The 27,888-nt window shown below is 42.6% G+C and overlaps 1 protein-coding gene across 1 annotated transcript in view; it reads right to left on the bottom strand.

Moving 5' to 3' along the window:
- Positions 1-392: 392 nt before the first annotated feature.
- The window catches only part of SETD4 (SET domain containing 4), a 51,495-nt gene continuing 23,999 nt past the window's right edge, over positions 393-27,888 (bottom strand). The window contains exons 8-11 of the mRNA XM_089677933.1: positions 19,949-20,030; positions 15,080-15,160; positions 9,338-9,461; positions 393-2,184 (exon numbers count right to left, since the gene is read on the bottom strand). Coding sequence (XP_089534059.1) covers positions 2,053-2,184; positions 9,338-9,461; positions 15,080-15,160; positions 19,949-20,030 — 419 coding nt within the window. The 3' untranslated portion in view covers positions 393-2,052. The remainder of the gene's footprint in view (positions 2,185-9,337; positions 9,462-15,079; positions 15,161-19,948; positions 20,031-27,888) is intronic.

The raw sequence follows: 27,888 nt of genomic DNA, 5'->3' as shown, positions 1-27,888 counted from the left end.
TATACCTGTAATTCCTCTAAAAATACCTTGTCACATAAGTAAAAAGTTTGAGTAAACTACATACCTGTTAAGAAGAAATAGCAATGGAGCACAGTTCAGTAGCACTGAGACAGGGAAAGGTAAATATTTTGAGAAATCGTCTTCCACAGTCTGGCAAACAGACACTTAAGGTAGGAATACACAATTAGAAAAATCGACCGATCGGTCATCCGACGACCGAGAGGCGTTCGTTGGTCAAAATCGTGGCCCACATTAACCAATCTAAAAAAATTGTTCGTCGGGCAATACATAGTGTTGACGACTTCCATACAAGTGGAAGTGATGTGGTGTGCGTGTGACCTTGTAGCCACGCCCTTCCGGCCAGAACGAGCGATATACACAATTACCAGCAATGAGTATAATACAGTTTATTACATGACCTATATACATAAATAGTGATACATAAAATATAATCTGCAGAATTCTGGTTTCATTATCTCATTAGGCCGATCTACTTTTAACATTTGGATTTTTTGTTCGTGTTTATGAAGATTCCTTGGACATAAACATCCAGGTCATCTTCTGTTTCCGCTCATGCGTGACAGCGCTTGATAGATTTTTTTCCTACGACCGTCATACCACCGCATAGAAAATTTGTATAGTTCGTATGCAAAACAATATTTTTCACTGTTGTTCAACCGGATTTTTTCGTTCACAATATCATTATCGGTTAAAACATCCGGCTCATCAACAAAGAGAAAATCATTCGATCAGTGGTTCCGTGAAATTTTCTTATTGTGTGTACGGGGCATAAGACTAGGTTCACACTAATGCGGTGCGGTACATCACATGTGATTCGCACAGGAACCGCACCGTATTCCTGTGCAAATCACATGCGATTTGTGTGTGGTGCGAATGGAGCCATACATTTTGTATGGCTTCAATCATACCGCACCTGTATCAAAAAGCTGCAGAACCCTTTTTTGGGTCCGCACTAGAATCAGATCACATGGGTATTCACACCTATGCGACCCAATTCTGCCCATCACACTGCCTTTTGCGGACCGATTTTGGGGTGTTAACATACACACCTGCATTGCTACGCATGAACGGGGTGCGATTCTGATGCGGTGCAGAATTCGCAAAGAAAACGCTGCAAATTCCGCACCGCATCAGTGTGAACCCAGCCTTAAAGTGGAACTAAAATTTAAAATAAAAAACTTACGAGCAGGTTGGCTCCTTAATGCAGAAGTGGCATGCAGTGTTCTTTCTGCAATAAAATAAACATACCTGCCTGTTCACAGCCGCTAAGCTGTACATGCACAGAAGCTGCATCACCTCACAATGGCCAATCAAGACAGCTGAAAACCTGGCATCCAGAAGAAGCCAGGGAGAAGATGCCAGCACTGGCAAGCAACCCCGCAGATGTCAGACCGCTGGAGGGGAGGTGAGTATTGAGGACTTTATTTCCATTTTAAAGGGATGTTGATCAGCTTGGTCCCCTGCATCACTTATTGATTCTCCTGTGAACTTCATGTATTACAGGAGATAGTGATCATGGGGAGGTTGGCAGGAAAAACCAGTGAGAGCTGTGAGGGAACAAGGAGATTGTCACTCCCAGAAGTGTTAGTTTCCCAGCTGTATTCATTTGACGATTACTCTGGATCAGAGCAAAGTTCCGCAGTGTGATTTGAAGGAGAAGTAAGTATTTTGTTTCTTCTTTACAGTTATGTGGTTTGCTCAAATATTTTACTTATTTGACAGGGTCTCAGTAAGTTATATTTGTAGAATTAATCTGTCCAAGGTCAAGAGGAAAATGACTTCTTGCATTGTTGACAGCTTCCTCCCTGTAGTTAGCTTTGCCCTTTTCTGGATCAACAGTAATAGCAATAAATAAATTAAACTTGATGGACATTGGCCTATTTTCATTCTTCTTTGCTTTCTTTCTATGTAGTGCAGCCTCCAACATAAACATAGGTACATTCAAATTGAGGTATGCTGAAAAAGGGTGAGAAACTGAAAGGGTGCTCTGATACATGTGTATATGTAAACACATCACACACAGGTACAGATCTACAGCGACAGAAGGTCCCTGTTCAGTAGAAGATTGTCCGAACTTTGCAGAATCCTCAGTTCTTCTAGTCGTAATGCTTCCACTAAAGCAAGATGAGGATTTGTTGTGTGCTCGTTTTTCCAAGCAGAGATCTAAAAAAAAAGAAACAAAATATATCAAATGAACTGAGGATACATACTCCAAACTAGTCTATACTTCAAAGAAGCATCATGTATTTTACATTCCATATGGCATATAGCGACTGCACATTTTCAAGGTTACCTACAGCTTGTTGAAGAGCAGAATGTAGGAGTATGTATCCTCAGATAATTTGATTATATTGGTGGATGAATAAGAACCCACCATTGATTCAATCTCCTTATCTCTTTTTGAATTTGGAGTAAGATATACAAGGGAGTGACTCTCCCTTTTTTTTAATATATATACACACACACTTTATTGAGAACAAACATATATACAATACACAGATATCCCTTTCCCCTGAGAATTGCAGGTACACTTTAAAGCTGAAGTTTAACCTGTTTGTATTTTGCATTTCGTGGTTCATCCTTTCCTCATCGACATGAAAAATAAATTATTAAATAAAACCTGTTTTCTTTACATATCTTACCTTAGAACCAGTGACATCATCACAAGGTCTCTGTGTTTTTCAAAGCAATACAAGCAAATTGTGGCTGGGGAGTGGGGGCCTGCAAGGTGCTATACATAGTACTGAAACACATTTCTGGCACATTTTAAAATGCTGTCTAAAGTTTTCAGAGCGCCTTGATAAAGTACTCCTTAGCTACATTTGTCCTTTAAATAATTTCCCCCAGCCATGAGCACAACCTACCAGTTCAAATACTTACCTTCCTCCTTGATCAAGCAATCTTTACTGTGTGGCCCTGTCCCGCGTCGCTCAACCTTTCCAGTGAAAGTGTCCCCGCGGAGTCATCTTCTTACTGCGCATGTGCTCTGTGGTCCCATTCATAGTTACATAGTTAGTCTGGTTGAAAAAAATAAATCAAATCTATACATTCATTCCCATAGGTCAGGGGTGGGCAAACTGTGGCCCTCCAGCTTTGGTGGAACTACAAGTCCCATCATGCCTCTGCGAGTCATGATGCAACTGTCAGCCTTTCAATGCCTCAAGGGACATGTAGTTCCTTGACAGCTGGAGGGCCGCAGTTGCCCACTACTGCTATAGGTAATCCATACTCATGGGGATATTTACTAAAGCTGGTGCACTCAGAATCTGGTGCAGCTGTGCATGGCAGCCAATCAGCTTCTAACTTCAGCTTGTTCAGTTAAGCTTTGACAATAAAGCCTGGAAGCTGATTGGTTTCTATGCAGAACTGCACCAGGTTTTGCACCCCCCAGTTTTAGTAAACCTCCCCCATGGTGTCCTCCAGCTGTCCAGCACAGGGAATGGCTTACAGATAGGGATGAATAAGGCTGCACCATGTGTGCACACTAAGAAGGGGATATTTCCAATGGAAAGGCTGTGTAGCACTCGCAGGGCTGCACAGCAAAGATCGCCAGATCAAGGAGAAGGATAAGTATTTGTCCAGGTGGACTGCGCTCAGGGGTGCGGACAAATAATTAAACACAATAGGGTTGATCTACTAAAAGCAAACAGACTATGCACTCTGAAACTCCAGAGCTTAGTAAATGAGGTGAAGCTTCACTTTGCAAAATATACCCAATCACATGCAAGGAAAATAAAAAAAAAAAACTGCATTTCTGCTTGCACATGATTGGAGGATGAGAGTTTCCCCTCATTTATTAAGCTCTGGAGCAACTACACTTGCAAAGTGTACAGTTTGTTTAGCTTTTAGTAAATGAACCCCGATGTGCTTTTTCTTTATTTTGAACAAAATGCATTTACAGCAAAAGCTTCCCAAAAGAGTACAAGACACTTCTGAGTCGCTTTAAAAGTTGCCAGCACTTGCCAAATGTTACTAGTGAGACTAAAAACAGCATGAAGCAAAGAGATGCACACATATTATGAACTATACACAATATAATATTTTACTTTTATGTTTTCAGGCATTGGATTTACAAAGCATTTGGAAAGGTTTAATAACCCAAAGCAAATCCAGTTCTTTTCACCTCTGTTAAAGTTTATGTAAACCCTAACCATGAACGTCTCTTATTTGCCCCCTTTTGGTCTTTTAGGCCTCATGCACAGGGAGGTATTTGCCCCTACAGCATAAAAACCGGGCCAACTATGGCACCTAGGAGGCACAGGTGGTGCATACAGCCCGCTGTCAGCAGTCTGTTAACCACATGCCGCCCAGCCACTGTATAAATACGTTGGCAGGGCAGCACGGGCAGGCAAAACCACGTTTTAAAACGTGTGTTTTGTAAACAGGTAGGGGGCGCGCGCGAGGCGAGCCGTCGCCCTACCTGTCCTGCCGATCACAGCCGCGGATGTCAGTCGCCGGGTCACAGCCGGTCCTTACCGGCTATCTCCCGGCGGCAATCAGTGACAGAGAGCACAGCTGCAGTAGCTATGCTTTCTGTCACTTCCCTGACAGCTCGAGGACAAGCTGATCAGGACAGAAGAGTTTCTCTCTCCCAATCAGCCTGTCCCCATCCAGCACACACCCCCACCCCCTAGTAAAACACTCCCCTCACACAGATAACCCTTCCCTGAAAAATAAAGTTAACCCCTTCCTCCCCAGTGCCATTAGTACAGTGTCAGTGTTTTTTTTTTGCACTGATCACTGTATTGGTGTCACTGGGGATGTCAGTGACCCCAAGTCAGTACCCCCCAATGTCAGAATGTCCGCCGCAGTCCTGCCATAAGTCGCTGTTCGCCGCCATTATTAGTATAAAAAAAACTAAAAATCCCAGTATCTTTCCCGCCATTTGTAAACGCTATAACTTTCACGTAAACCAATTAATTTACACGTATTGGGTTTTTTTTTTTAGCAAAGACATGTCGCAGAATGCATTTTGGCAGAAATTTATGACTAAATTTGATTTTTACATTTTTTTTTACTGGACATGTTTTATAGCAAAAAGTCCAAAATATTGTTTTCTTTCCTCAAAATTGTCAGACTTTTTTTTTATAGCACAAAAAATAAAAACCGCACGGGCAATCAAATACCACCGAAAGAAAGCTCAATTTGTGGGAAAAAAAGGATGTAAATTTCATTTATGTACCGTATTGCATGACCGCGCAATTGTCCGTTAAACTAGCGCAGCGCTGTATAGCAAACAAATGGCGTAAATTGCAGTTTCTATACCATAGTTTGTAGACGCTATAACTTTCACACAAAGCAATCAATATACACTTATTGGGATTTTTTTTACCAAAAACATGTAGCAGAATACATTTTGGCCTAAATTTATAACCAACTTTGAGTTTACTGTATATTTTTTATAGCTGAAAGTAAAAAATATTGTTTTTCTTCAAAATTTTCGGCCTTTTTTTGTTTATAGCGTGAAAAATAAAAAGCGCACAGGTGATCAAATACCACCGAAAGAAAGCTCTATTTGTGTGAAAAAAAGGACGTAAATTTCGTTTGGGTGCAGCATTGCATGACCGCACAATTATCAGTTGAATTAGTGCAGCGCCGAGTAGCAAAAAGAGGCCTGGTCATTAAGGGGGGTAAATCCTCTGGAGATTTTGACAGGTTGCTGACAGCGAACTGTATGCACCACCTGTGCCTCCAAAATATACCCGTTTTATACAATGTATGGCAAATGCACCAATGTGTACTAGACCCAAGTATATCATTGAAAGAGTTTTGTAATAACTGTTTGATAAATGCAAAAAGCCCTGTTGATCATGTCAGAACTCTTGAGCTCTCCTGTGTCCTCTCCACACTTCTTGTAAAAGCCCTCCTATTTCTTATCATGGACTATAGAATGACTAGCCTTTATGTGACAGAGGTCTGAGAGTTGGAGTGGTTGAGTAGTTTAGCAAAAGATAATGTATAGGGCTGACACCACTAAATCCACAAAAATGCTGTGTGTGGTCATACAGCAAAAGCTAAGGTAATTTCTATCAGATCAAAAGTAAATATTCTGTACTCAATGACTTTCTGTCCTGCTGGCCATATGCCTATGTGTGACAGCACAGTGGTGAGCTTTAACATTGGGCTGGCAATGCAATTACTTGGTGCCTCCAGCACTGTAACCAAGCTGCCACTGACAGCTCCCAGTCACGGTGTTGTGCCTCTGCTACCAGCCTCTGGCATTAAGATCTGCTTAAAGGGCAGGATCCCATTGGCAGCAAGAGGTAGAGAGATAAAACATGGGGAAATGCGCATGTATTGCACAGATGTACTGCATGTTTTTTTTTTGTCTTGACATATTCTTTAGCCTGGATTCACACCAATTCAGTGCAGGAAATGCTGAGAAACCTGTGCGTTTCCTGCACTACATTGCAATTGCAACGTGTTCATGCGATCTGGTGCGGGTGTCACTGATAAATTAATGACACCCCGAAACAGATCGCAAAACACAATGCGATTGCCAGAAATTGCATCGCATAGGTGAGAACACCCATGCGATGCGAATTAGGTGCAGATTTAAAAACGGGTCTTCCACCTTTTTTTGGTGAGGATGCGATTTCAGCCATACAGAATGTATGGCTCAAATCGCACTGTGCTGACATTTGTATGTAATTCGCACACTGAATAGTATGAACCTGGGCTTAAGGATACTATGGAGGAGATTTACTGGTGCATCTGTGCATAGTAACCAGTCAGCTTCTAGTCTCCATGCACACGGGGAATTTTAATAACGCTGGCAACGTTAGCTGTGTAAAGTCACATTAAAAACGTGCATTTTTCACTGTTTTTGCATTAGTGTTGTTTTACCGTGTTTGCGTTATTTAGCGTTTTTTTTTTTCCAACAAAAACATTTTTTTTTTTTTGCTCAAAAAAGTCCAAAAACGCTGGTTTGCAATGATTTTACTGCGTTTTCAGAATTAGAGCATTTTTACAGATAAAAAACTCCTCTAGAAACCCACAAGTTCTGTTTTTTTTTCCAGCCAAAAAACGCTGATTACAGTCTGTGTGCATGGACACATAGGATAACATGCTGGGGAGTTTACTGGCTGTAAAAAAAACATCAAAAGCCAAAAACAGCCGCTGTAAAAATGTCTAATGTGCATGAGGACTAAGGCTAGGTTCACATCTGTGTGGGTGGTGCCGCTATGGATCCACACGAAAATCTGTGTAGCCGCACCACCCGCACAAAGAAATGCGGACCCGCAGGCGAGTGCCATTAGTTCTACCGGCACGCCGCCTGCACTGGGAACCGAGGTTCCCGTGAGGGCTGCGTTTTTAGAAGAAGTGCAGGGACAACTTCTTCCCTGCCTGCTACGGGGCACGGGAGTCCATTCAAATGAATGGGCTCTCGTGCCTGCGCAAAACGCGGCCCGCATGGCCGAATATATGTGAACCGGAGCTAATTGTCAAAGCTTAATTGAACAAGCTGTAGTTAGAAGCTGATTGGTAACTATGCACAGCCGCACCAGTTTCTGTGTGTTCCAGTTTTAGTACGGCCAGCCATACATTTGTCGAATTCCAAAAGAATTTTCTTTCGAAAATCTTTTCTAAAAATTTTCGTTCGAATTTCGCACCATTAGTGGACCACAGCAACAGACGATTTTGCGTGCTACCAACGAATTTGAGTGATCTGGCATGTCGGAAATTTTTTGAAAAACGAATGGATTTCTAATCAATGATGGGAGAATCGTACGAGAAATGTAATCAAAAAAGAAGCATGAGCTGTGACCTGGAAAAAAAAAAGAAAATTCTTGGCCACGAAAATTGTTTTCTGTAGCAACATGAAGTGAAATTAAAGGCTTGGCTGGTCGAATTTCAAAATCAAGGGTGGCACCATTGGATTACAAAATGCACAAAATTTCTGATTGTCTAAACGAAATTCGTTCGGAATTTGACCCGCGTATGACCTGAATAAGTCTCCCCCTGTGCTACATAGGAAGAGTAAGGAGAACTGCAGTATTAACCCTTGTCTTCTCTGCTGAAAACGGACTGCTTTCTACATAAACACTCAGTTGCGTGTCTCATATTTTTGCCTGAATATTGCAGGATGTTGGATCTTAGCAAAACTAAATACATAATCATTAACCACCTCCCGCCTGCCATACAGTAATATGATGGACGCAAGGTGGTTCTCTCGTTCTGGGAGGACGTCATATGACGTCCTCCCATTCTCACCGCGCATGCGAGGCTCAGGGAGCGCGCAGTGACTGGCACGGAAAGAGCTGAAGATGTCGGCTCAGTCATGTGATCAGCTGTGTCCAATCACAGCTGATCACATGTAAACAGGGAAATGCCGGTTATTGGCATTTCTCTCCTCTCGAGCTGTCACGCTGACAGAGGAGAGGAGAGCCGGTAATCGGCTTTCCGTGGAGGGGACATGTACACTGATCATCAGGGCACTGATGATCAGTGTGCCCTGATGATCAGTGTAGCCCCAGCAGCGTCACCTGTCAGTGTCCATCAGTGCCTCGTGCCAGTGCCCATCAGTGCCACATATCAGTGCCCATCTGAGCTGCCTTTCACTGTCACCCATCACTGCCAGTCAGTGCCACCTATCAATGGCAATCAGTGCCACCTATCAGTGCTGCCTATCAGTGCCAGTCAGTGCCGCCTATCAGTGCGCATCAGTGCCACCTAACAGTGCCAGTCAGTGCCGCCTATCAGTGCCCATCAGTGATGCCTGTCAATGCCCATCAGTGCCACCTACCAGTGCCTCCTCATCAGTGCCACCTATCAGTGTCCATCAGTGCAGCCTATCAGTGCCATCACTGCAGCCTCATTAGCGCATATCAGTGAAGGAGAAAATTCACTCATTTGCAAAAATTTTTTAAAATTACAAAAAACTAAGAAAAAATTTTTTTTTCCAAAATTTTCTGTGGTTTTTGGTTTATTTAAGAAAAAATAAAAAAACCCAGAGGTGATTAAATACCACCAAAATGAAGCTCTATCTGTCACAAAAAAATGATAAAAAATTTCATATGGGTACAATGTTGCATGACCGCGCAATTTTCATTCAAAGTGCAACAGCACTGAAAGCTGGAAATTGGCCTGGGCAGGAAGGGGGTATAAGTGCCCTGTAGGCGAGGGGTTAAAAAAAATGGCCTCTTCTGTCCTCATTCACAGCATTCTGATTATCACAGCAGGACAAATTCCCCTATAGATCTACTGAACGCCATGCTGAGGAACAGAAGGGTTAAGATTTTAGGCTATACCTTCCAGGAACGAGCCAAATGCCGCTTAAAGTCGATCGCTGTATTCCAGCAGCAGCCTGACTCACCTTCTGTAGAGCCCATGAAGTCTGTTCTAGTAAATGTTGGCAAATCTTCCTCACAAGTTCCATGCAGCTTTGTTCATTGGACTCCGACACAAAACTTCCCAGAAGAACTTTTTTCCAGTATGTGCTAAAACAACACAGAGATTATAGTCACCGAAACTACACCAAGATCTTGCAGTGGAAAGAAAAATAGGCTGGTTTTATAGTTAGTTTTATATTTACTGCAAAGTGCATGCCTTTATTGCACCTTCCTGTAAATCGTGATGGATTACAGAATAGGGGCTCTTTCACACGGGCAGTCAGAGAGCAGTAAAAACAGACAGTTGAGCCTTGGTTTTACCACCCAGCTGAATTCTACTATTGCAACCAGGTGGGGCTGTACACATGCAACAGCAATTTTTATCTGGGCTTGCAGAGTTTGACAGGCAGCGTTGCCGGTCAATGGGATTGTGCCACAACTGCATGTTTTAACACAAAATCTCCCTCGGGATTAAAAAAATGTGAAGTGTGGTGCTGTCTACACACCCGTTAAAATGTCAGGTTTCTGTGGTGTAAGAAAACGAGACAAAGATAAATCTTTTCAGAACTTTTTCCACCCTTAATGTGACCTATAAAACTGTACAACTCAGTTGAACAACAAACTGAAATCTTTTAGGTTGAGGAAAGTAAAAATAAAAAACTAAAATAATTTGGTTGCATAAGTGTGCACACCCTTAAACTAATATTGAAGCACCTTTTGATGTGATTCCAGCACTCAGTCTTTTGGGGTATGAGTCTATCAGCATGGCACATCTTGACTTGGCAATATTTGCTCACTCTTCCTTGCAAAAACACTCCAAATCTGTCAGATTACGAGGGCATCTCCTGTGCACAGCCCTCTTCAGATCACCACACAGATTTTTGATCGGATTCAGGTCTGGGCTCTGGCTGGGCCATTCCAAAACTTGAATCTTCTTCTGGTGAAGCCATTCCTTTGTTGATTTGGATGTATGTTTTGGGTCATTGCCATGCTGAGAGATGAAGTTCCTCTTCATGTTCAGATTTCTAGCAGAAGCCTGAAGGTTTTGTGCCAATATTGACTGGTATTTGGAACTGTTCATAATTCCATCTACCTTGACTAAGGCCCCAGTTCCAGCTGAAGAAAAACAGCCCCAAAGCATGATGCTGCCACCACCATGCTTCACTGTGGGTATGGTGTTCTTTTGGTGATGTGCAGGGTTGTTTTTGAGCCAAACATATCTTTTGGAATTATAGCCAAAAAGTTCAACCTTGATGTCATCAGACCATAACATATTGTCCCACATGCTTTTGGGAGACTTCAGATGTGTTTTTGCAAAATTAGCCAGGCTTGGATGTTCTTCTTCGTAGGAAAAGGCTTCCGTCTTGCCACTCTACCCCATAGCCCAGACATATGAAGAATATGGGAGATTGTTGTCACATGTACCACACAGCCAGTACTTGCCAGATATTTCTGCAGCTCCTTTAATGTTGCTGTAGGCCTCTTGGCAGCCTCCCAGACCAGTTTTCTTCTCATCTTTTCATCAATTTTGGAAGGACGTCCAGTTCTTGGTAATGTCACAGTTCTGCCATATTTTCTTCACTTGATGATGACTGTCTTCACTGTGTTCCATGGTATATCTAATGCCTTGGAAGTTCTTTTGTACCCTTCTCCTGACTGATACCTTTTAACAATGAGATCCCTCTGATGCTTTGGAAGCTCTCTGCGTACCATGGCTTTTGCTGTAGGATGCGACTAAGAAAATGTCAGAAAACACCTACTAGAACAGCTGAACTTTATTTGGGGTTAATCAGCGGCACTTTAAATGATGGCAGGTGTGTACTGACTCCTATTTAACATGATGTTAAATGTGATTGCTTAATTCTGAACACAGCTACATCCCCAGTCATAAGAGGGTGTGTCCACTTATGCAACCACATTATTTTAGTTTTTTTATGTTTACTTCCCTCCCTAAAAGATTTTAGTTTGTTTTTCAATTGAGTTGTACAGTTTATAGGTCACATTAAAGGTGGAAAAAGTTCTGCAATGACTTATCTTTGTTTCATTTTTTTACATCATAGAAACCTGACGTTTTAACAGGGTGTAGACTTTTTATATCCACTGTATGTACATATATATATATATATATGAAACAGATAATGGTCATATAGAAAGCAGATAACAAGACAGGGATATTAGCCTTCCCCTTTACTATCTGTCAAGGTCCTACCTTTCCTCAGAGCTTGTGCATCCCATGTGCTGGCATCCATCTTGGGTTTCTGCAAAGCATGGTGGGAACCTTTATGCTTTCAGGCTTCTGCGGCTCCTCCTCAGAAGGGTGTGGTTCATATCACATTTAAGCTTGCTGTCTGCAAGTGCTCTCTGCATTCATGTCTTTTGTGTTAGTGTGACTATAGCTCTGTTTGTACTCTCGCGGCTCTCCTGGAATCTGACTCGGCTCTTGACTGACCATTCTCTGCATTTTCCATTGATCTGACCTTCCGTTGCTGAACCCGGCCTGTGACCTGTTATTCTTGTCTACCGTTCTGTACCGTTGTCATCGACCCGGCCTGCCCGACTACTCTTTGTCTAATCTGGTCCCTACCAGCTACACGCCATTGGCGAGGCCATTACCGCAGCTGGGGTGTCTCGGGGGCCGCGACCTGGTTCCTGGCTGCGTCAAGTCCATCCCCACCATCAGGGGCCCTGGTGAAGGGCAGCCTGGGACTTAGACTCCGCGCCCTGAGGGACTCCGGTCTGTGGGTGGTGGTTGTCGTCAGTCAGTGCATGACCCTGCCCTGACACTATCCAAAAGTTTAAAAAAATTTCTATAGATAACTGCTTTTTAAAGCTGTACTTTTTATAAGGAAGATGCACAAGAAGTGAGAGCACCAACGCTCAAGTTTATTAGGTCCAATTAATGAGTCACAGGTGTAGCCAACATAGCAGGAGGGCTCATTCAGGGTGCCGGGCACATAGCCTGGTTGCCTGATGGACACCCTGATCGAACCTTCCTGCATGTTATTAGATCCTTTTTAAACATTTAATCTTGGTCACTATGCTACCTAGTGGTTTATTCTGCAATTATAATGATATGAAGGGCTGGCGAGCAAATAAAAATCCACTGGACCTATTAAACTTTAGTGCTCTCACTTCCTGACTGTCTTTTTGCATCGCTACAATGACCTTTGTTGGGTGCACCTTTCTTTTTTTTTTTTTACAAAGGTATTCTTTACACTAGTGTCAGTGCTACACCAACACTTCATTCTCTCTACGTTTTACAGAAGGCTGCTGATGTGAGTACCTCTAAAGCCGGCCATAAACGATTCAAATCTCAGCTGGTTCATTGGGGACCGACCAAGATTCGAACCATGTATGGGTAGGCTGAATGTACCCAAGTAGATCGATCGATCAACTTGGGTACAACCATCCTGTTGAGTTTTACAAGCGATTATTGCTATCGGCTATTATAGCTGCTAGCAGAAATCGCTGTGTTCTCTCTGCGGGGATGGCCTCTCCTGCCGGGAAAACACAATCGCTCCACGGGAGGGATTCACCCATCAACCCTGACTGTGTTTATGGGGGAATTGAGCAGTTTTCTTTTTTGCAACCTATGGTTGCAGGAAAAGAAAATCGCTTCATCAATGACCAGCTTAAGGTTCTGATGATACAATCAACTTTAGATTTACCAAAGTGAAACAATATGAAAACCTGAGCGCACAGGACTCCGCTATTGAACATCCTGCATTGAACACAGGATTCCTGACTAGCTGCCTGTAAAAAATGTTTGAACCCAGCTAAGTGATAGATACAATGGGTCTGGTCCCACATTTAAACTTTGCTTTGACAATCCTTGTCATTTTGTGATTTTGTAGAGCAATGCACAAACTGATTGCACTATATAAATCCTGTTTAATAATGATAATAATCTTAGGAAAGAGGTACTACATATTTTTACTGGTACATAGTTTAGCTATAATCACCAAATAAAAAGGTAAACTATGGCTTTAAATATGTTTATTATATAATGAACTATAAATACAGTTGTGTTCAAAATAATAGCAGTGTGTTGAAAAAAGTGAATACAGCTCAAAATCCTTCTAATAGCTTTTATTTCCATCCACACAAATGCATTGGGAACACGACACATTCTATTCCAAATCAAAACATGAAGAAAAATATATCAAATTTGTGTTGTTCCTCTAAAAAAACTGAAGAAAAGTGAATATTAGACTGTTCAAAAAAATAGCAGTGTTTGTATTCTTCTTTACAAACTCAAACATTCACTATATAAACTGAAAAATGTTTGAAGATTTTGCTTTCCTTTGAATCACTTAATGAATATTTGGTTGTAGTCGCACTGTTTCTGAGAACTGCTGTACATCTGTGTTGCATGGAGTCAACCAACTTCTGGCACCTGTGAACAGGTATTCCAGCCCAGGATGATTGGACTACATTCCACAGTTCTTCTCTATTTCTTGGTTTTGCCGCAGAAACTGCATTTTTGATGTCACCCCACAAGTTTTCTATTGGATTAAGATCCGAGGATTGGGCTGGCCACTCCATAACGTCAATCTTGTTGGTCTGGAACCAAGATGTTGTACGTTTACTGGTGTGTTTGGGATCAATGTCTTGTTGGAACACCCATTTCAAGGGCATTTCCTCTTCAGCATAAGGCAGCATGACCTCTTCAAGTATTCTGATGTATTCAAACTGATCCATGATCCCTGGTATGCGATAAATAGGCCCAACACCGTAGTATGAGAAACATCTCCATATCATGATGCTTGCACCACCATGCTTCACTGTCTTCACAGTGTACTGTGGCTTGAATTCAGTGTTTGGGGGTCGTCTGACAAACTGTCTCCGGCTACTAGACCCAAAAAGAACAATCTTACTTTCATCAGTCCACAAAATGTTGCGCCATTTCTCTTTAGGCCAGTCAATGTGCTCTTTGGCAAATTGTAACCTCTTCAGCACATGTCTTTTTTTCAACAGTGGGACTTTGCGGGGGCTTCTTGCAGATAGCTTGGCTTCACATAGGCGTCTTCTAATTGTAACAGTACTCACAGGGAACTTTACACCTTCTTTGATCTTCCTGGAGCTGATTGTTGGCTGAGTCCTTGCCATTTTGGCTATTCTTCTATCCATTCGAATGGTAATTTTTCGCTTTCTTCCACGTCTTTCAGGTTTTGGTTGCCCTTTTAAAGCATTTGCAATCATTTTAGCTGAGCAGCCTATCATTTTCTGCACTTCTTTATATGTTTTCCCTTCTCCAATCAACTTTTTAATCATGGTACGCTGTTCTTCTGAACAATGTCTGGAACGACCCATTTTTCTCAGAATTTCAGAGAGAAATGCACTGTAACCAGCATGTACAACATTTGCTGCCTTCCTTCCTTAAATAAGGGCAATAATTGCCACCTGTTTTTCAATGAATGAATGACCTCACTAATAGAACTCCACACTGCTATTATTTTGAACATGCCCCTTTCAATTAGTGATTCAATTACACAGAATCAGCAGCATGCATGTCATGACTGTTGGGTCTGTTGGATTTCTATTACTCTACTACACCTGCTAGTAAATTATTTGCCATGTAGAAATATAATTTCTACCAAAAACAGTGATTGATCAGGTTAGTGATGTCTGACTGCTATTATTTTGAACACAACTGTATGTCAATCTTGAAATAAATCTCGTACACGCAATAGAAAATTATATATATCATTGAAAGAGTAACTTACAACTCTTCAGAACCCAGACACAGCAGTTTTAGAGCGGTTAGAAGCTTCCAGGAGGGCCCATCCTGTCCAAATGTCAAATTTCTAAAATAAAACATAATTAGCATAATTTCTTTAACATATTCTATTCTATCCTAGGGCATTACTTAGGAATAATTTTAAGTGGAGCGATCACAGAAAAAACAAACATCTTTCACATAAATTATTAGGGCACGTCACCATTACCAAATCACAATATTATTTTTGAAAGAAATATACAATATCTTCATTATTTTAATGATAACGAAATGTTGTTTCCAAACCCAGGGAGCCTAGATCACATGATTTATGGCTACTGATTATTACTGCAGAAAAGCTACTTATTTCAAACACTTTGGCAGCATACAGAGAGATTACAGGATCAGCAAAGCACAGACAATGTCCACAGGAAGCAGGCATTAAGTATAGATGAGCAAATGTGGCTGCCTCCTTGCAAGTATGGAAGTGCAAATGGTCGATACCGTTTTTATAAACAAAGTATGCAAACCCTGAAAATAAATGTATTTTATTTACTTCCTTTTTGAAATATACCATTGAAAGCATTTTGGCATGTTCATTTAAGAAGTGCCTGCTGGTCCTGACAGAAATCTAGTGAGCTTACAACTTCCTGAAGGGAGCTGCCAACACAAGCCCTGCTCTGCACTGAAATCCCAAGGAGTCTTATCAGCCCTGCCTAGGTTACCTCTGAGAACTACATAACTTATCCTTCATGTTATAGAGATACAGTTGCAAGAAAAAGTATGTGAACCCCTTGGGATTACGTGGAGTTTTGCATGAATTGGGCATAAAATGTGCTCTGAACGTCATCAAAGTCACAATAGAAGAACACAGTCTGCTGAACATAATACTACACAAACATTAGATGTTGCCATGGTTTATTGCACATAACATGTAAACATTCACAGTGCAGGGAGGAAAAAGTATGTGAGGCCCTAGCTTAATGACTTCTCCCAGAGCTAATTGGAGCCAGGAGTGAGCCAACCTTGACTCACTCCTGGCTCCTGCCAACCAATATCAGTGTGATGATATTGGATGTGTTGCTGACAGCTGTCCTGCCCTTAAAAAACACACACCTGTTTTGGGTTTACTGGTTTCAAGAAGCACTGTCTGATGTGAACCATGCCTCGCAGAAAAGAGCTCTCAGAAGACCTACGATCAAGAATTGTTGACTTGCATGAAGCTGGAAAGGGTTACAAAAGTATCTCCAAAAGCCTTGATGTTCATGTGTCCACGGTAAGACAGACTGTCTACAAATGGAGAAAGTTTAGCACTGTTGCTACTCTCCCTAGGAGTGGTCGTCCTGTAAAAATGACTGTAAGAGCACAGCGCAGAATGCTGCATGAGGTAAAGAAGAATCCCAGAGTGTCAGCTAAAGACCTACAGAAATCTCTGGCACATGCTAACATTTTTGTTGACACATCTACAATAAGGAAAACATTAAACAAGAATGGAGTACATGGGAGGTCACCACAGAGGAAGCCATTGCTGTCCAAAAAGAATATTGCAGCACGTTTGAAGTTTGCAAAAGAGCACCTGGATGTTCCACAGCACTACTGGCAAAATATACTGTGGACAGATGAAACCAAGATTGAGTTGTTTTGGAAGAACACGCAACACTATGTGTGGAGACAAAAAGGCACATCACACCAACATCAAAACCTCATCCCCACTGTAAAACATGGCGGAGGGAACATCATGGTTTGGGGCTGCTTTGCTGCCTCAGGGCCTGGACAGATTGTTGTCATTGATGGGAAAATGAATTCCAGAGTTTATCAAGACATTTTGCAGGAAAACGTACGACCATCTGTCCGCCAACTGAAGCTCCGCAGAGGATGGGTGATGCAACAGGACAATGACCCAAAGCATACAAGTAATTCAACAAAACAATGGCTGCAACAGCACAGAATACGCCTTCTGGAGTGGCCCAGTCAGAGTCCTGACCTCAACCCGATTGAAATGCTGTGGCATGACCTTAAGAGAGCGATTCACACCAGACATCCCAAGAATATTGCTACACTGAAACAGTTTTGTGAAGAGGAGTGGTCCAAAATTACTCCAGATCGTTGTGCAGGTCTGATCTGCAACTACACGAAACGTTTGGTTGAAGTTATTGCTGCCAAAGGAGGGTCAACCAGTTATTAAGTCCAAAGGTTCACATACTTTTTCCTCCCTGCACTGTGAATGTTTACATGTTATGTGCAATTAAACCATGGCAACATCTAATGTTTGTGTAGTATTATGTTCAGCAGACTGTGTTCTTCTATTGTTCTGACTTAGATGACGTTCAGAGCACATTTTATGCCCAATTCATGCAAAACTCCACGTAATCCCAAGGGGTTCACATACTTTTTCTTGCAACTGTATGGAAAGGGGGAGGTGTTCTGCCCTGTCCTAAGGAGACAACCCTGTAAGCAGCACAGTGAGTGAACACTATCAGCCTAAGATAGAAAATGTGTTACTGGTAAGCTGCAATCTTATGACATTTCTGTTTTTGAGTTTAGATACATTGAAGTGGTCTGTCACATGCAGACCTTATTTCATTCTCCAAATTCAACCAATGGATAGGCTACTAACTCACATAAGGTAAGCATGCTAAACTCTTATAATACTATGGTAGTTTCATCATCCAACAAAGTGAAACTTTGTACCGTCATACAAGGGAGGTATCTGTAGCTTTGTTAAAGCATATGTCAAGGCAAAAATATAAACACATATGCATTAAATATGTGCAATACATGTACATTTCCCATGTTTTATCTCTTTCCAGACCCTGCAAGTACAGAAAAATACCTGTTGAAATGCACTCAGCTCCTAACGTCTTATTGTGAACTGAGTTAAATGAGTGGTGTCAGCCCTGCCCATTGTCTTTTGCTCAATTGCTCAGCCACTGAGCAATGTTTTCTTGGAGATAACACAAGAAGTCTGCACAGGACTAAGACAGCTTTGAATTTCTGTCAGGATCAACGGGTATTTTTGCACTTATAAAACAGGTATAAGAAAATGTTCTCAATGGCATATTGAACGGACCAAAAAGGAACAATTAATAGAAATATGTTGCTGAGATTTACATACTCTTTAACTTCAAGTTACATGTAATGAATACATGCTGGATTTAAAGTGAGCCTGTACTTTGCCATGCTGGTCCAGTTAAAGTGTATATAACCCAACAATGAAATACGTAATATTTCGCTTACAGTCCTTAGCTGTGATAGTTTTAATAATCTTTTTCCCATTATTTTAACCTTCATGATCCAGCTATAGCCACCAGCAGAGACCACTGTGTTCTGCTGGGAGGGAAGGCTCTCTGCCGGAAGAACACAACAGCGCTGCAGGAGGGATTCCCCCATCAACACAGTCAATATTATATAATAGTACCCATGGTGGAAGGAAAGTAAACTGCATAATCAATGCGCTGCTTTAGAGAAAGATGAAGACAATGTCACTGTAAGAGTGCAGAACAGGCAGAGAGCACAGGAAGATACCACAAGACAAGATTTCCAGTACCCGCTTTAAGGGTCGGTGCACACCAGGAATCTCATAAGAACGAGCTGCGCATTCCTGTGTGATTCACAAGCGGTGTGATTTCAGCCCATTCATTTTGAACTGGACCACAGCAAATGTAGAGCATGCACTACTTTAAAAAACACACTGCGACCGGATTGCATGTATCTGTAACATGCAATCCTGTGCAGGCAAACGGACTGCGTTTGTGACCTGCATTTGGGGTGTAGTTAACTTAACACTGGCACCCGCTGCAGATCACAACCGCAGTGTGTTTTGAATGTGGTGCGGGAAACTTGCACATAACGCGGGTTTCCTGCACCATGCTCTGGGGTGAACGGCACTGACTCTACAAATTTCTAGTATACCCTTTATCTATGCTAATTTTTAGCATACCCTATCAGCATACCCTCTAGCAGTACTATGATTATGGGGAAGCAGTGTTGTCACCCTAGGACAGGGCTACAGTTCTACAGAGACAGGTGAGGACAATGTAATGATAAGAGTGCAGCACAGGAAGTTATCGGTGGACACGATTTCTTAATTTTCCCTCTCCTCAGCAACATACGGTATACTCACTTTTTTCCACTCCCCTACCATTCTGGAAACAAAGAGAAATACCCAGTACTTCAGTTAAAGGGGAAGCACGAGATTCCTCTTTCTCCTGCATAAAAGCAAAGGTGCCTGTGGATTGGCCAAGCACTATCACAAGGTCATGACAAATCAGGACTTGGAGACTGAACATAATGGTACGAGACTATGTGCTTGTTGGGAATGTAGGAAGATAAGTGAACCTTTTGTTTGCTTTTTTTTGCTCAGGTAGAAGGTTTTTTACCCTAAAGCATTCTATGCATTAAGGTGAAAAAAAAACCCTTCTGTGCACAGCTCCTCCCGCCAGCCCCCCCTTATATTTACCTGAGCCCAATCTCGATCCAGCAATGTGCCCCAGAGCAGAGGCTCTCTCTGCTTTCTCCCACCTCACAGGGCCAACTGATAGCAGTGGGAGCCATTGGCTGCTGCTGCTGTCAATCAACTATTGTGATGAAAGGAGCGGGGGCAAGGCTGAGCCGCATTGTTTGTGTTATTAGACGCAGACAGTGCAGCTTGGGATCAAGCCCACAGGTGTAACACCATAGAAAATAGATTCCTATGGTGGCATACCGAGAAAAGGAGGAGCCAGGAGCGCAGGTGGGGAACCTGAGAAGAGGATCGGGGGCTGCTCTGTGCAAAACCATTACATAGATCAGGTAAGTATAACATGTTTGTTATTAAAAAAGAAGAGACTTTACAATCACTTTAATATCAATGCAATCAGTAAAACATTCAACTTACTCTAAAAATGCATTTTCCTTCAGTAGCGACCATTTCTTCTGTAGCTGTTTGTCTGTGCAAGATAAATACTGGAGGATGACATCTACAAATAGTGGAGAACAACAAAATACTGTCAGAACAGTTAGAAAAAATTGTCAAAACAAAGATATGCATATCTGCAGCAACCAATCAGATTCCAGCTGTCAGGCCAGGAAATTTGTAGTACCTTGCTAGTATCATCCCTCTGCAGGACTGAATTGCCCTCATCAAGGACTACTTTTTTTTTTTTTGCAAATACTCAGTCATGGCCTGGTTGAAGTGAACCTAAAGCTGGCCATAGATGGATCAAAATTCAGCAAGTTCAGCAAGGACCAGCTAAATTTTAATCCATGTATAGCTGTTCCCATTTGGTAGAAGACATTTGATAGAATGACTTCTGTAGAACAGGAATACTGGAAAAGGTTTTTCAATCACGGGCTGCAACAAACTGCAGATCATAGTATTTTGACAGCAGGACAATGTCACAGCGATGAGGATTCTTTTATCCACCTCACTTGTGTGGATGAAGAAACTGTTCATTTAAAAAAAAATATGAGACATCTATGGCCAGCATAAACCCTCTAAACATCAGTGGCTGCCACTTAAGCTGGAACAAGAAGCATGCCTCCTCTGCCAGCCAGCTACCAACCTAACGCCTGATCCTACAGAAAATACAATACAATAAAATGCAAAACCTGGGTAAATGTATGTACAGAAAGGCTATATAAAGGCAGGGAAGGATGTCTGTGGGGAAAACCGAGCTCGTAGTCTTCCCCCCAGCCCGCACCCCCCCCCCCCCGACTTCTCCATCACGTCCAACAATGCCACCATCAGTTCCGCCCCGCAGGCCAGAGTACTTGGTGTCATTCTTGACTCCAATCTATCCTTCCAGCCCCAAGTCCAATCACTAACAAACTCATGCAGACTCCACCTCCGCAACATCGCCAAAATCCACCCATTCCTAACCCCAGACACCACTAATCAGCTCATCCACTCCCTCATCATATCACGACTCGATTACTGCAACTCCCTCCTCACTGGCCTGCCTCACCACAGGCTATTCCAGCTTCAGTCGATCCTGAATACGATAGCCAGACTCATTCACCTTACCAACCGCTCCATATCCGCCACCCCCTCTGCCAATCCCTTCACTGTCTTCCGACTGCACAACGGATCAAATTCAAAATCCTAACACTGACGTACAAAGCTGTCCACCATACTGCCCCAAATTACATCACCGACCTGATATCCAAATACCACCCAACAAACACACTCCGCTCCTCACAAGACCTCCTTCTCTCTAGTTCCCTGGTCTCCTCCTCCTATGCCCGCCTCCAGGATTTCTCCAGGGCGTCACCCATACTCTGGAACTCCCTATCCCAATTTATCAGACTATCACCTACTCTACTCTCCTTTAGGCGCACCCTGAAAACCCACCTTTTCAGGGAAGCCTACCCCACCCCGATCTCCTCCACTCTTCCTACCACTCCATCCCCCACAGCTATTTCCTCCTGTACCGCTATCCCCTCCCTCCTAGATTGTAAGCTCCAAGGAGCAGGGCCCTCGAACCCCTCGTGTATTGCATTGTATTGTTATTGTACTGTCTCATGTATTGTCTCCCATTGTAATGTACAGCGCTGAGCGAACTCTTGGCGCTTTATAAATACTGTATAATAATAATATTCTGGGAACTATAAAAAAATGGATGGGATAAGGATGCACTTTGGCCTTTTTGCCTTGGGTGCTGAAGGACCTTGTCCTAGTCCTGCTTCCCATGGCCACTTTCAGTAATCTCTTGATTGGATATACAGGTACTCTTTTGCTCATGAGGCATGTGTGCATGGAAGCTGCAACTTGATGGCAAATGTCAGATGTCACAGCTGTGTACTGTCTATGTTCTACTGATTAAATACTATTCTTTGCTTTGGATAACATCTCAACTTTTCATTTACAGAACCTCAAGTATTTCTGTTGTCTCCCTGTAATATATAGACATATAGATAAAAGTGTACAGTATGGCTGACATCAACACAAGCTGTAAAAGCTAAAGAGCGAAGGGCTGTGTCCTTTCAAAGAGGGGTGGGATTAGAGTACCACTAGTTAGCTAGGTTGATTCTAGCAGTTTTATTCAGAAGAAGACAAAGCAAAATGTCCTGGGCAAGGGTGGCCAATTTTGTCTCATTGTGGGACTAAAGTAAAATATTTTACTCCTTGAAATCATAGGAAGGCACAAGGTGATTATATACATATAGCCTGATAGGCATGTAGGTGCACTGGACTGATGTGAATGGAGGATCATTTAAACCAGCCTTTCTCAACCAGGGTGCCCAGGCACCCTGGGGTGCCTTCAGGCTTCTTCAGGGGTGCCTTGGCAAAGAGCCCAATAAATGTATACAAGCCAGCAGGTGGATCAGCCACAGGTTTTCATTGTGCGCTTTTATGACCTTCTAGCTGCCAGCATCCTAACCAATGACATCATCAGTTGATAAGGAGGACGTTGGGTGCATACACATCATCCTTGTTTGGCCCTCCCCTGCCCCTCTCCATCAGCACTGGGGTCACATTAGCAGAGTGAGGGAAAGAAAATGAGAGAGCCACACCTCTAACAATGGGTGTACCGAATGGGTGTAGAATAGTTTTTTTACATTTTAGAATGGGGTGCCTTAAGGTTGTGCGGAATTTTAAAGGGTGACTTGAGATTTTCCATAATTTTAAAAGGTGCCTTGACTGAAAAAAGGTTGAGAAACACTGATTTAAACTAATAAAAGATAAAGTGCGTTATTGTTGCTAGAGTTTAGTTTATGGTAAGGATCTCTGAGCAGGATAGTCAAGTCGCTCAGTGGATGAATAACGTCTGGGTGTCTGGTTAAGAGCCCCTAGTACAAACTTTCATCTTGAAATTTGTGTCAAATCTGTATTTGTTAGGAACATAAGATACAACCGACACACTTTGGGGGGAGGGGAACTTTCCTCTTCAGGATTTGTAGAACAATTTGCAATACAATCAGTTGGAAATACTATAGATCAGGTCTTCAACTGAGGCTTGATTGTCCTAAAAGAAAGTAAATATCTGGCTGGACACGCCATTCGGATACACTAGCTTCAATCCTGATTCAATTTAAGGCTCTCTAAATTATTTCATAAAAATTGTATTATAAATCGTTATGCAAGTCCTAAGGTAATGGGAAGTCCTTTACCCCAAAATTTGTTGGCTGTATCTGATGCTTCTAACAAATAAAGGTTTTCTTTTTTTTTAATTAGGTAATTTTTATTAATTTTTCTTTTACCATATACAAAAATGACTTTTACAAAGAACAATATTCTTCAAAAAGAATGAGCATCAAATAAAGAGCAAATGAACATAAAATAATTTATAGTACAAAGCACCAGGAAGACATATGACTCTAAGATCGTGCATAACTCCCATAGCAGATGGTACCTTTTATCACCCAGAAATACAGTGGGGCAAAAAAGTATTTAGTCAGCCACCAATTGTGCAAGTTCTCCCACTTAAAAAGATGAGAGAGGCCTGTAATTGGCATCATAGGTAGACCTCAACTATGAGAGACAAAATGAGAAAATAAATCCAGACAATCACATTGGCTGATTTGGAAAGAATTTATTTGCAAATTATGGTGGAAAATAAGTATTTGGTCAATATGAAAAGTTCATCTCAATACTTTGTTATATATCCTTTGTTGGCAATGACAGAGGTCAAACGTTTCCTGTAAGTCTTCACAAGGTTGGCACACACTGTTGCTGGTATGTTGGCCCATTCCTCCATGCAGATCTCCTCTAGAGCAGTGATGTTTTGGGGCTGTCGCTGGGCAACACGGACTTTCAACTCCCTCCAAAGGTTTTCTATGGGGTTGAGATCTGGAGACTGGCTAGGCCACTCCAGGACCTTGAAATGCTTCTTACGAAGCCACTCCTTCATTACCCGGGCGGTATGTTTGGGATCATTGTCATGTTAGAAGACCCAGCCACGTTTCATCTTCAATGCCCTTGCTGATGGAAGGAGGTTTGCACTCAAAATCTCACGATACATGGACCCATTCATTCTGTCCTGTAAATGGATCAGTCATCCTGGTCCCTTTGCGGGGAAACAGCCCCCAAAGCATGATGTTGCCACCCCCATGCTTCACAGTAGGTATGGTGTTCTTTGGATGCAACTCAGCATTCTCTCTCCTCCAAACACGACGAGTTGTGTTTCTACCAAACAGTTCTATTTTGGTTTCATCTGACCATATGACATTTTCCCAATCCTCTTCTGGATCATCCAAATGCTCTCTAGCAAACTTCAGACGGCCCGGACATTTACTGGCTTAAGCAGTGGGACACGTCTGGCACTGCAGGATCTGAGTCCTTGGCAGCGTAGTGTGTTACTGATGGTAGCCTTTGTTACATTGGTCCCAGCTCTCTGCAGGTCATTCACTAGGTGCCCCGTGTGGTCCTGGGATTTTTGCTCACCGTTCTTGTGATCATTTTGACCCCACGGGGTGAGATCTTGCGTGGAGCCCCAGATCGAGGGAGATTATCAGTGGTCTTGTATGTCTTCCATTTTCTAATTATTGCTCCCACAGTTGATTTGCTCACACCAAGCTGCTTGCCTATTGCAGATTCAGTCTTCCCAGCCTGGTGCAGGTCTACAATTTTGTTTCTGTTGTCCTTCGACAGCTCTTTAGTCTTCACCATAGTGGATTTTGGAGTGTGACTGTTTGAGGTTGTGGACAGGTGTCTTTTATACTGATAACAAGTTCAAACAGGTGCCATTGATACAGGTAATGAGTGCAGGGCAGAGGAGCCTCTTAAAGAAGAAGGTACAGGTCTGTGAGAGCCAGAAATCTTGCTTGTTTGTAGGTGACCAAATACTTATTTTCCACCATAATTTGCAAATAAATTCTTTCCAAATCAGCCAATGTGATTGTCTGGATTTTTTTTCTCATTTTGTCTCTCATAGTTGAGGTCTACCTATGATGCCAATTACAGGCCTCTCTCATCTTTTTAAGTGGGAGAACTTGCACAATTGGTGGCTGACTAAATACTTTTTTGCCCCACTGTATTCTACCTGTGGGCTCCTACAATATAGCCATTACAGGTAAAGTAAGATAGTAATTAGCTTATCCTATTGACATAACAGGTATCTAGCTCCCCTCATCAGCTCTGGGTATTGAATTTTTTTAGAGCATCCTCTATGTTTATAAGCTCTTTCCTCCTTAAATTAAAATTAAGCGCATTGCGCCATAGAATGAGGGGATAGAGGCGTGAATGAGATCCACTTCTGCAGAATTAGTTTACAAGCCAAGTATAAGAATCTTGCCAAAATCAAATGCAGCTCAACCAGAAGAACTTCCTCCTGGATTATTCCCTGGGAGTGATTTTAGGGTCCTTCGACACCTGTGTGGAACAAAGTACGTTAAGGGTTGTAAAAATAGACTTGCAGTATCAATGGAGTTTAGGGCAACGCCACAAATTGTGCATAAGGGTACCTGTGGCTGTAGTGCATCTAGGGCATTGTGGAGATACCACCCTCCCCCAGGATTGTAGTTTCTGTTGGATGTACTCTATGGACTATGAACAGCTGATTCAGGTGTTGCGAGGGAGATAAAGAGATTATTATTATTATACAGGATTTATATAGCGCCAACAGTTTGCTCAGGGCTTTACATTATGGTGGGAGACAATACATGAGACAGTACAGTAACAATACAATTCAATACAAGAGGGGTTCGAAGGCCCTGCTCCTTGGAGCTTACAATTTAGGAGGGAGGGGATAGTGGTACAAGAGGTAATAACTCTGGGGGATGGAGTGGTTGGAAGAGTAGAGGATTTCAGTATTAGCTGAGGGCGGGGTTGGCTTCCCTAAAGAGATAGGTTTTCAAAGTGCGCCTAAAGTGAGCAGAGTGGGCAATAGTCTGATGGATTGGGGTAGGGAGTTCCAGAGGATGGGGAAAGTCCTGGAGACGAGCATGGGAGGAGGAGACAAGAGAACTAGAGAGTAGGAGATCTTGTGAGGAGCGGAGAGTACGGTTTGGGTGATATTTAGAGACAAGATCGGTGATGTAATTTGGGGCAGTGTTATGAACGGCTTTATACGTCAGTGTTAGCGTTTTGAATTTTATCCATTGGGCAATTGGAAGCCAGTGGAGGGATTGGCAGAGAGGGGTGGCAGATATGGAACGGTTTGTAAGGTGGATGAGTCTGGCGGCAGCATTCATGATAGACTGAACTGGGGATAGCCTGCGGTGAGGTAGGCCAATAAGGAGGGAGTTACAGTAGTCAAGGCGAGATATAACCAGGGAGTGAATAAGGTGCTTAGTGGTTTCCGAGGTTAAAAACGGTTGTATCTTGGAGATGTTGCGGAGGTGAAGTCTACATGAGTTTGTCAGCGATTGGACCTGGGGCTGAAAGGACAGATTGGAGTCTAGGATGACACCTAGTACTCTGGCTTCAGGGGAGGGACTGATGATAGTGTTGTTGGTCTTGATGGAGAAGTCGGGGGGGGGGGCGCGGGCTGGGGGGAATACTAGAAGCTCAGTTTTGGAAAGATTGAGTTTGAGGAAGTGGATTGACATCCAAGCCAATATGTCATTTAGTAGGCTTGTGATACGAGCGGAGACTGAAGGGGTGAGGTCAGGGGTAGAGAGATAGATTTGTGTGTCGTCAGCATACAGATGGTAATTGAAGCCGTGGGAATTTATCAATTGGCCAAGGGAGGAGGTGCAGATGGAGAAGAGAAGGGGTCCGAGGACAGAACCTTGAGGGACCCCAACAGAGAGAGGGAGTGAAGAGGAGGTGGCAGCGTTATAGGTAACACTGAAGGAGCACTGCAATAGATAGGAAATAGATAGGAGGAGAACCAGGAGAGAGCGGAGTCTCTGAGGCCAAGAGAATGTAGTTTTTTGAGGAGGAGGGGGTGGTCAACCGTTTCAAAAGCCGCAGATCTGAATTAAATGTTCTCTTTGAAAAAAGCTTTGAGGAAGCCACATGGGGCAATTATGCAAAAGATACAGTATCTGTGGCATCCATACCATCTTCACTAAATTGCCTCTGCCTATTACTATTGGGGCAATTTAACCTAGGGAGTATGGGATCCAGATTCTGCTCCCTGTCATCAGTCAATTGAGGGGTGACAAAGACTCCTAAATATTTAGATGAGGACACGACTGATTTTTGTGTGGCATTGGAGGGCAACTCTACTGAAAGAGGGTCAAACGGTAAAAGGACCGATTTGTCCCAATTAATAGTAAACTGGAGTAGGAACCATATGTGATAATAAGGGAAATAACTACAGCTAGTGAGGATAAAGTATCTCCCAGAAAAAACAGGGTATCATCAGCATACAACGCTATCGTTCCCCGTGGACCTACAAATCCCAATAATGTCTGGGGATCGACAAATGGCGGCTGCTAAGAGTTCCATGGCAAGAGCATAATGGAGAGGTGACAGAGGGCATCCATGTCTTGTGCCCCGTTGTAATGGAAAGGAGTCTGAAATATGGGCGATAACCTGCATCCTAGCTATTGGGGCTGCATAAAAAAGCTGCAACCATTGTAAAAATTGGGACTCAAACCCAAATTTCCATAGACAGTGCAGAAAAAAAACACAGCATATACTGTCAAAGGCTTTTGCCGCATCAAGGTACAATATATCCCTATTACCAATGTTATCAGTTAGAATTTGCAGATTCAGGAATAATTTCCTGATATTCATGGCAGTTGACCTATTTGGGATAAAACCGGACTGGTCTGGGTGAACTATCTTGGCAATATATTTCAGCAGTTGTGTAACTAGTATTTTTGCCAGAAGCCTAACGTCAACGGTAAGTAAAGAAATCCAACGATAAGAGTCAGGGCTTTTGGGGTTTTTGCCAGGCTTAAGTATTACAATGACGACAGCCTCATTCACAGAGGGAGGGAGAA

The sequence above is a fragment of the Staurois parvus genome, unplaced genomic scaffold (genome assembly GCF_062004578.1).
Source record: "Staurois parvus isolate SC_StPar_1 unplaced genomic scaffold, SC_StPar_1.0 ptg000195l, whole genome shotgun sequence".
NCBI lineage: Eukaryota > Metazoa > Chordata > Amphibia > Anura > Ranidae > Staurois > Staurois parvus.
This window is presented reverse-complemented; position numbering and strand designations above follow the sequence as displayed.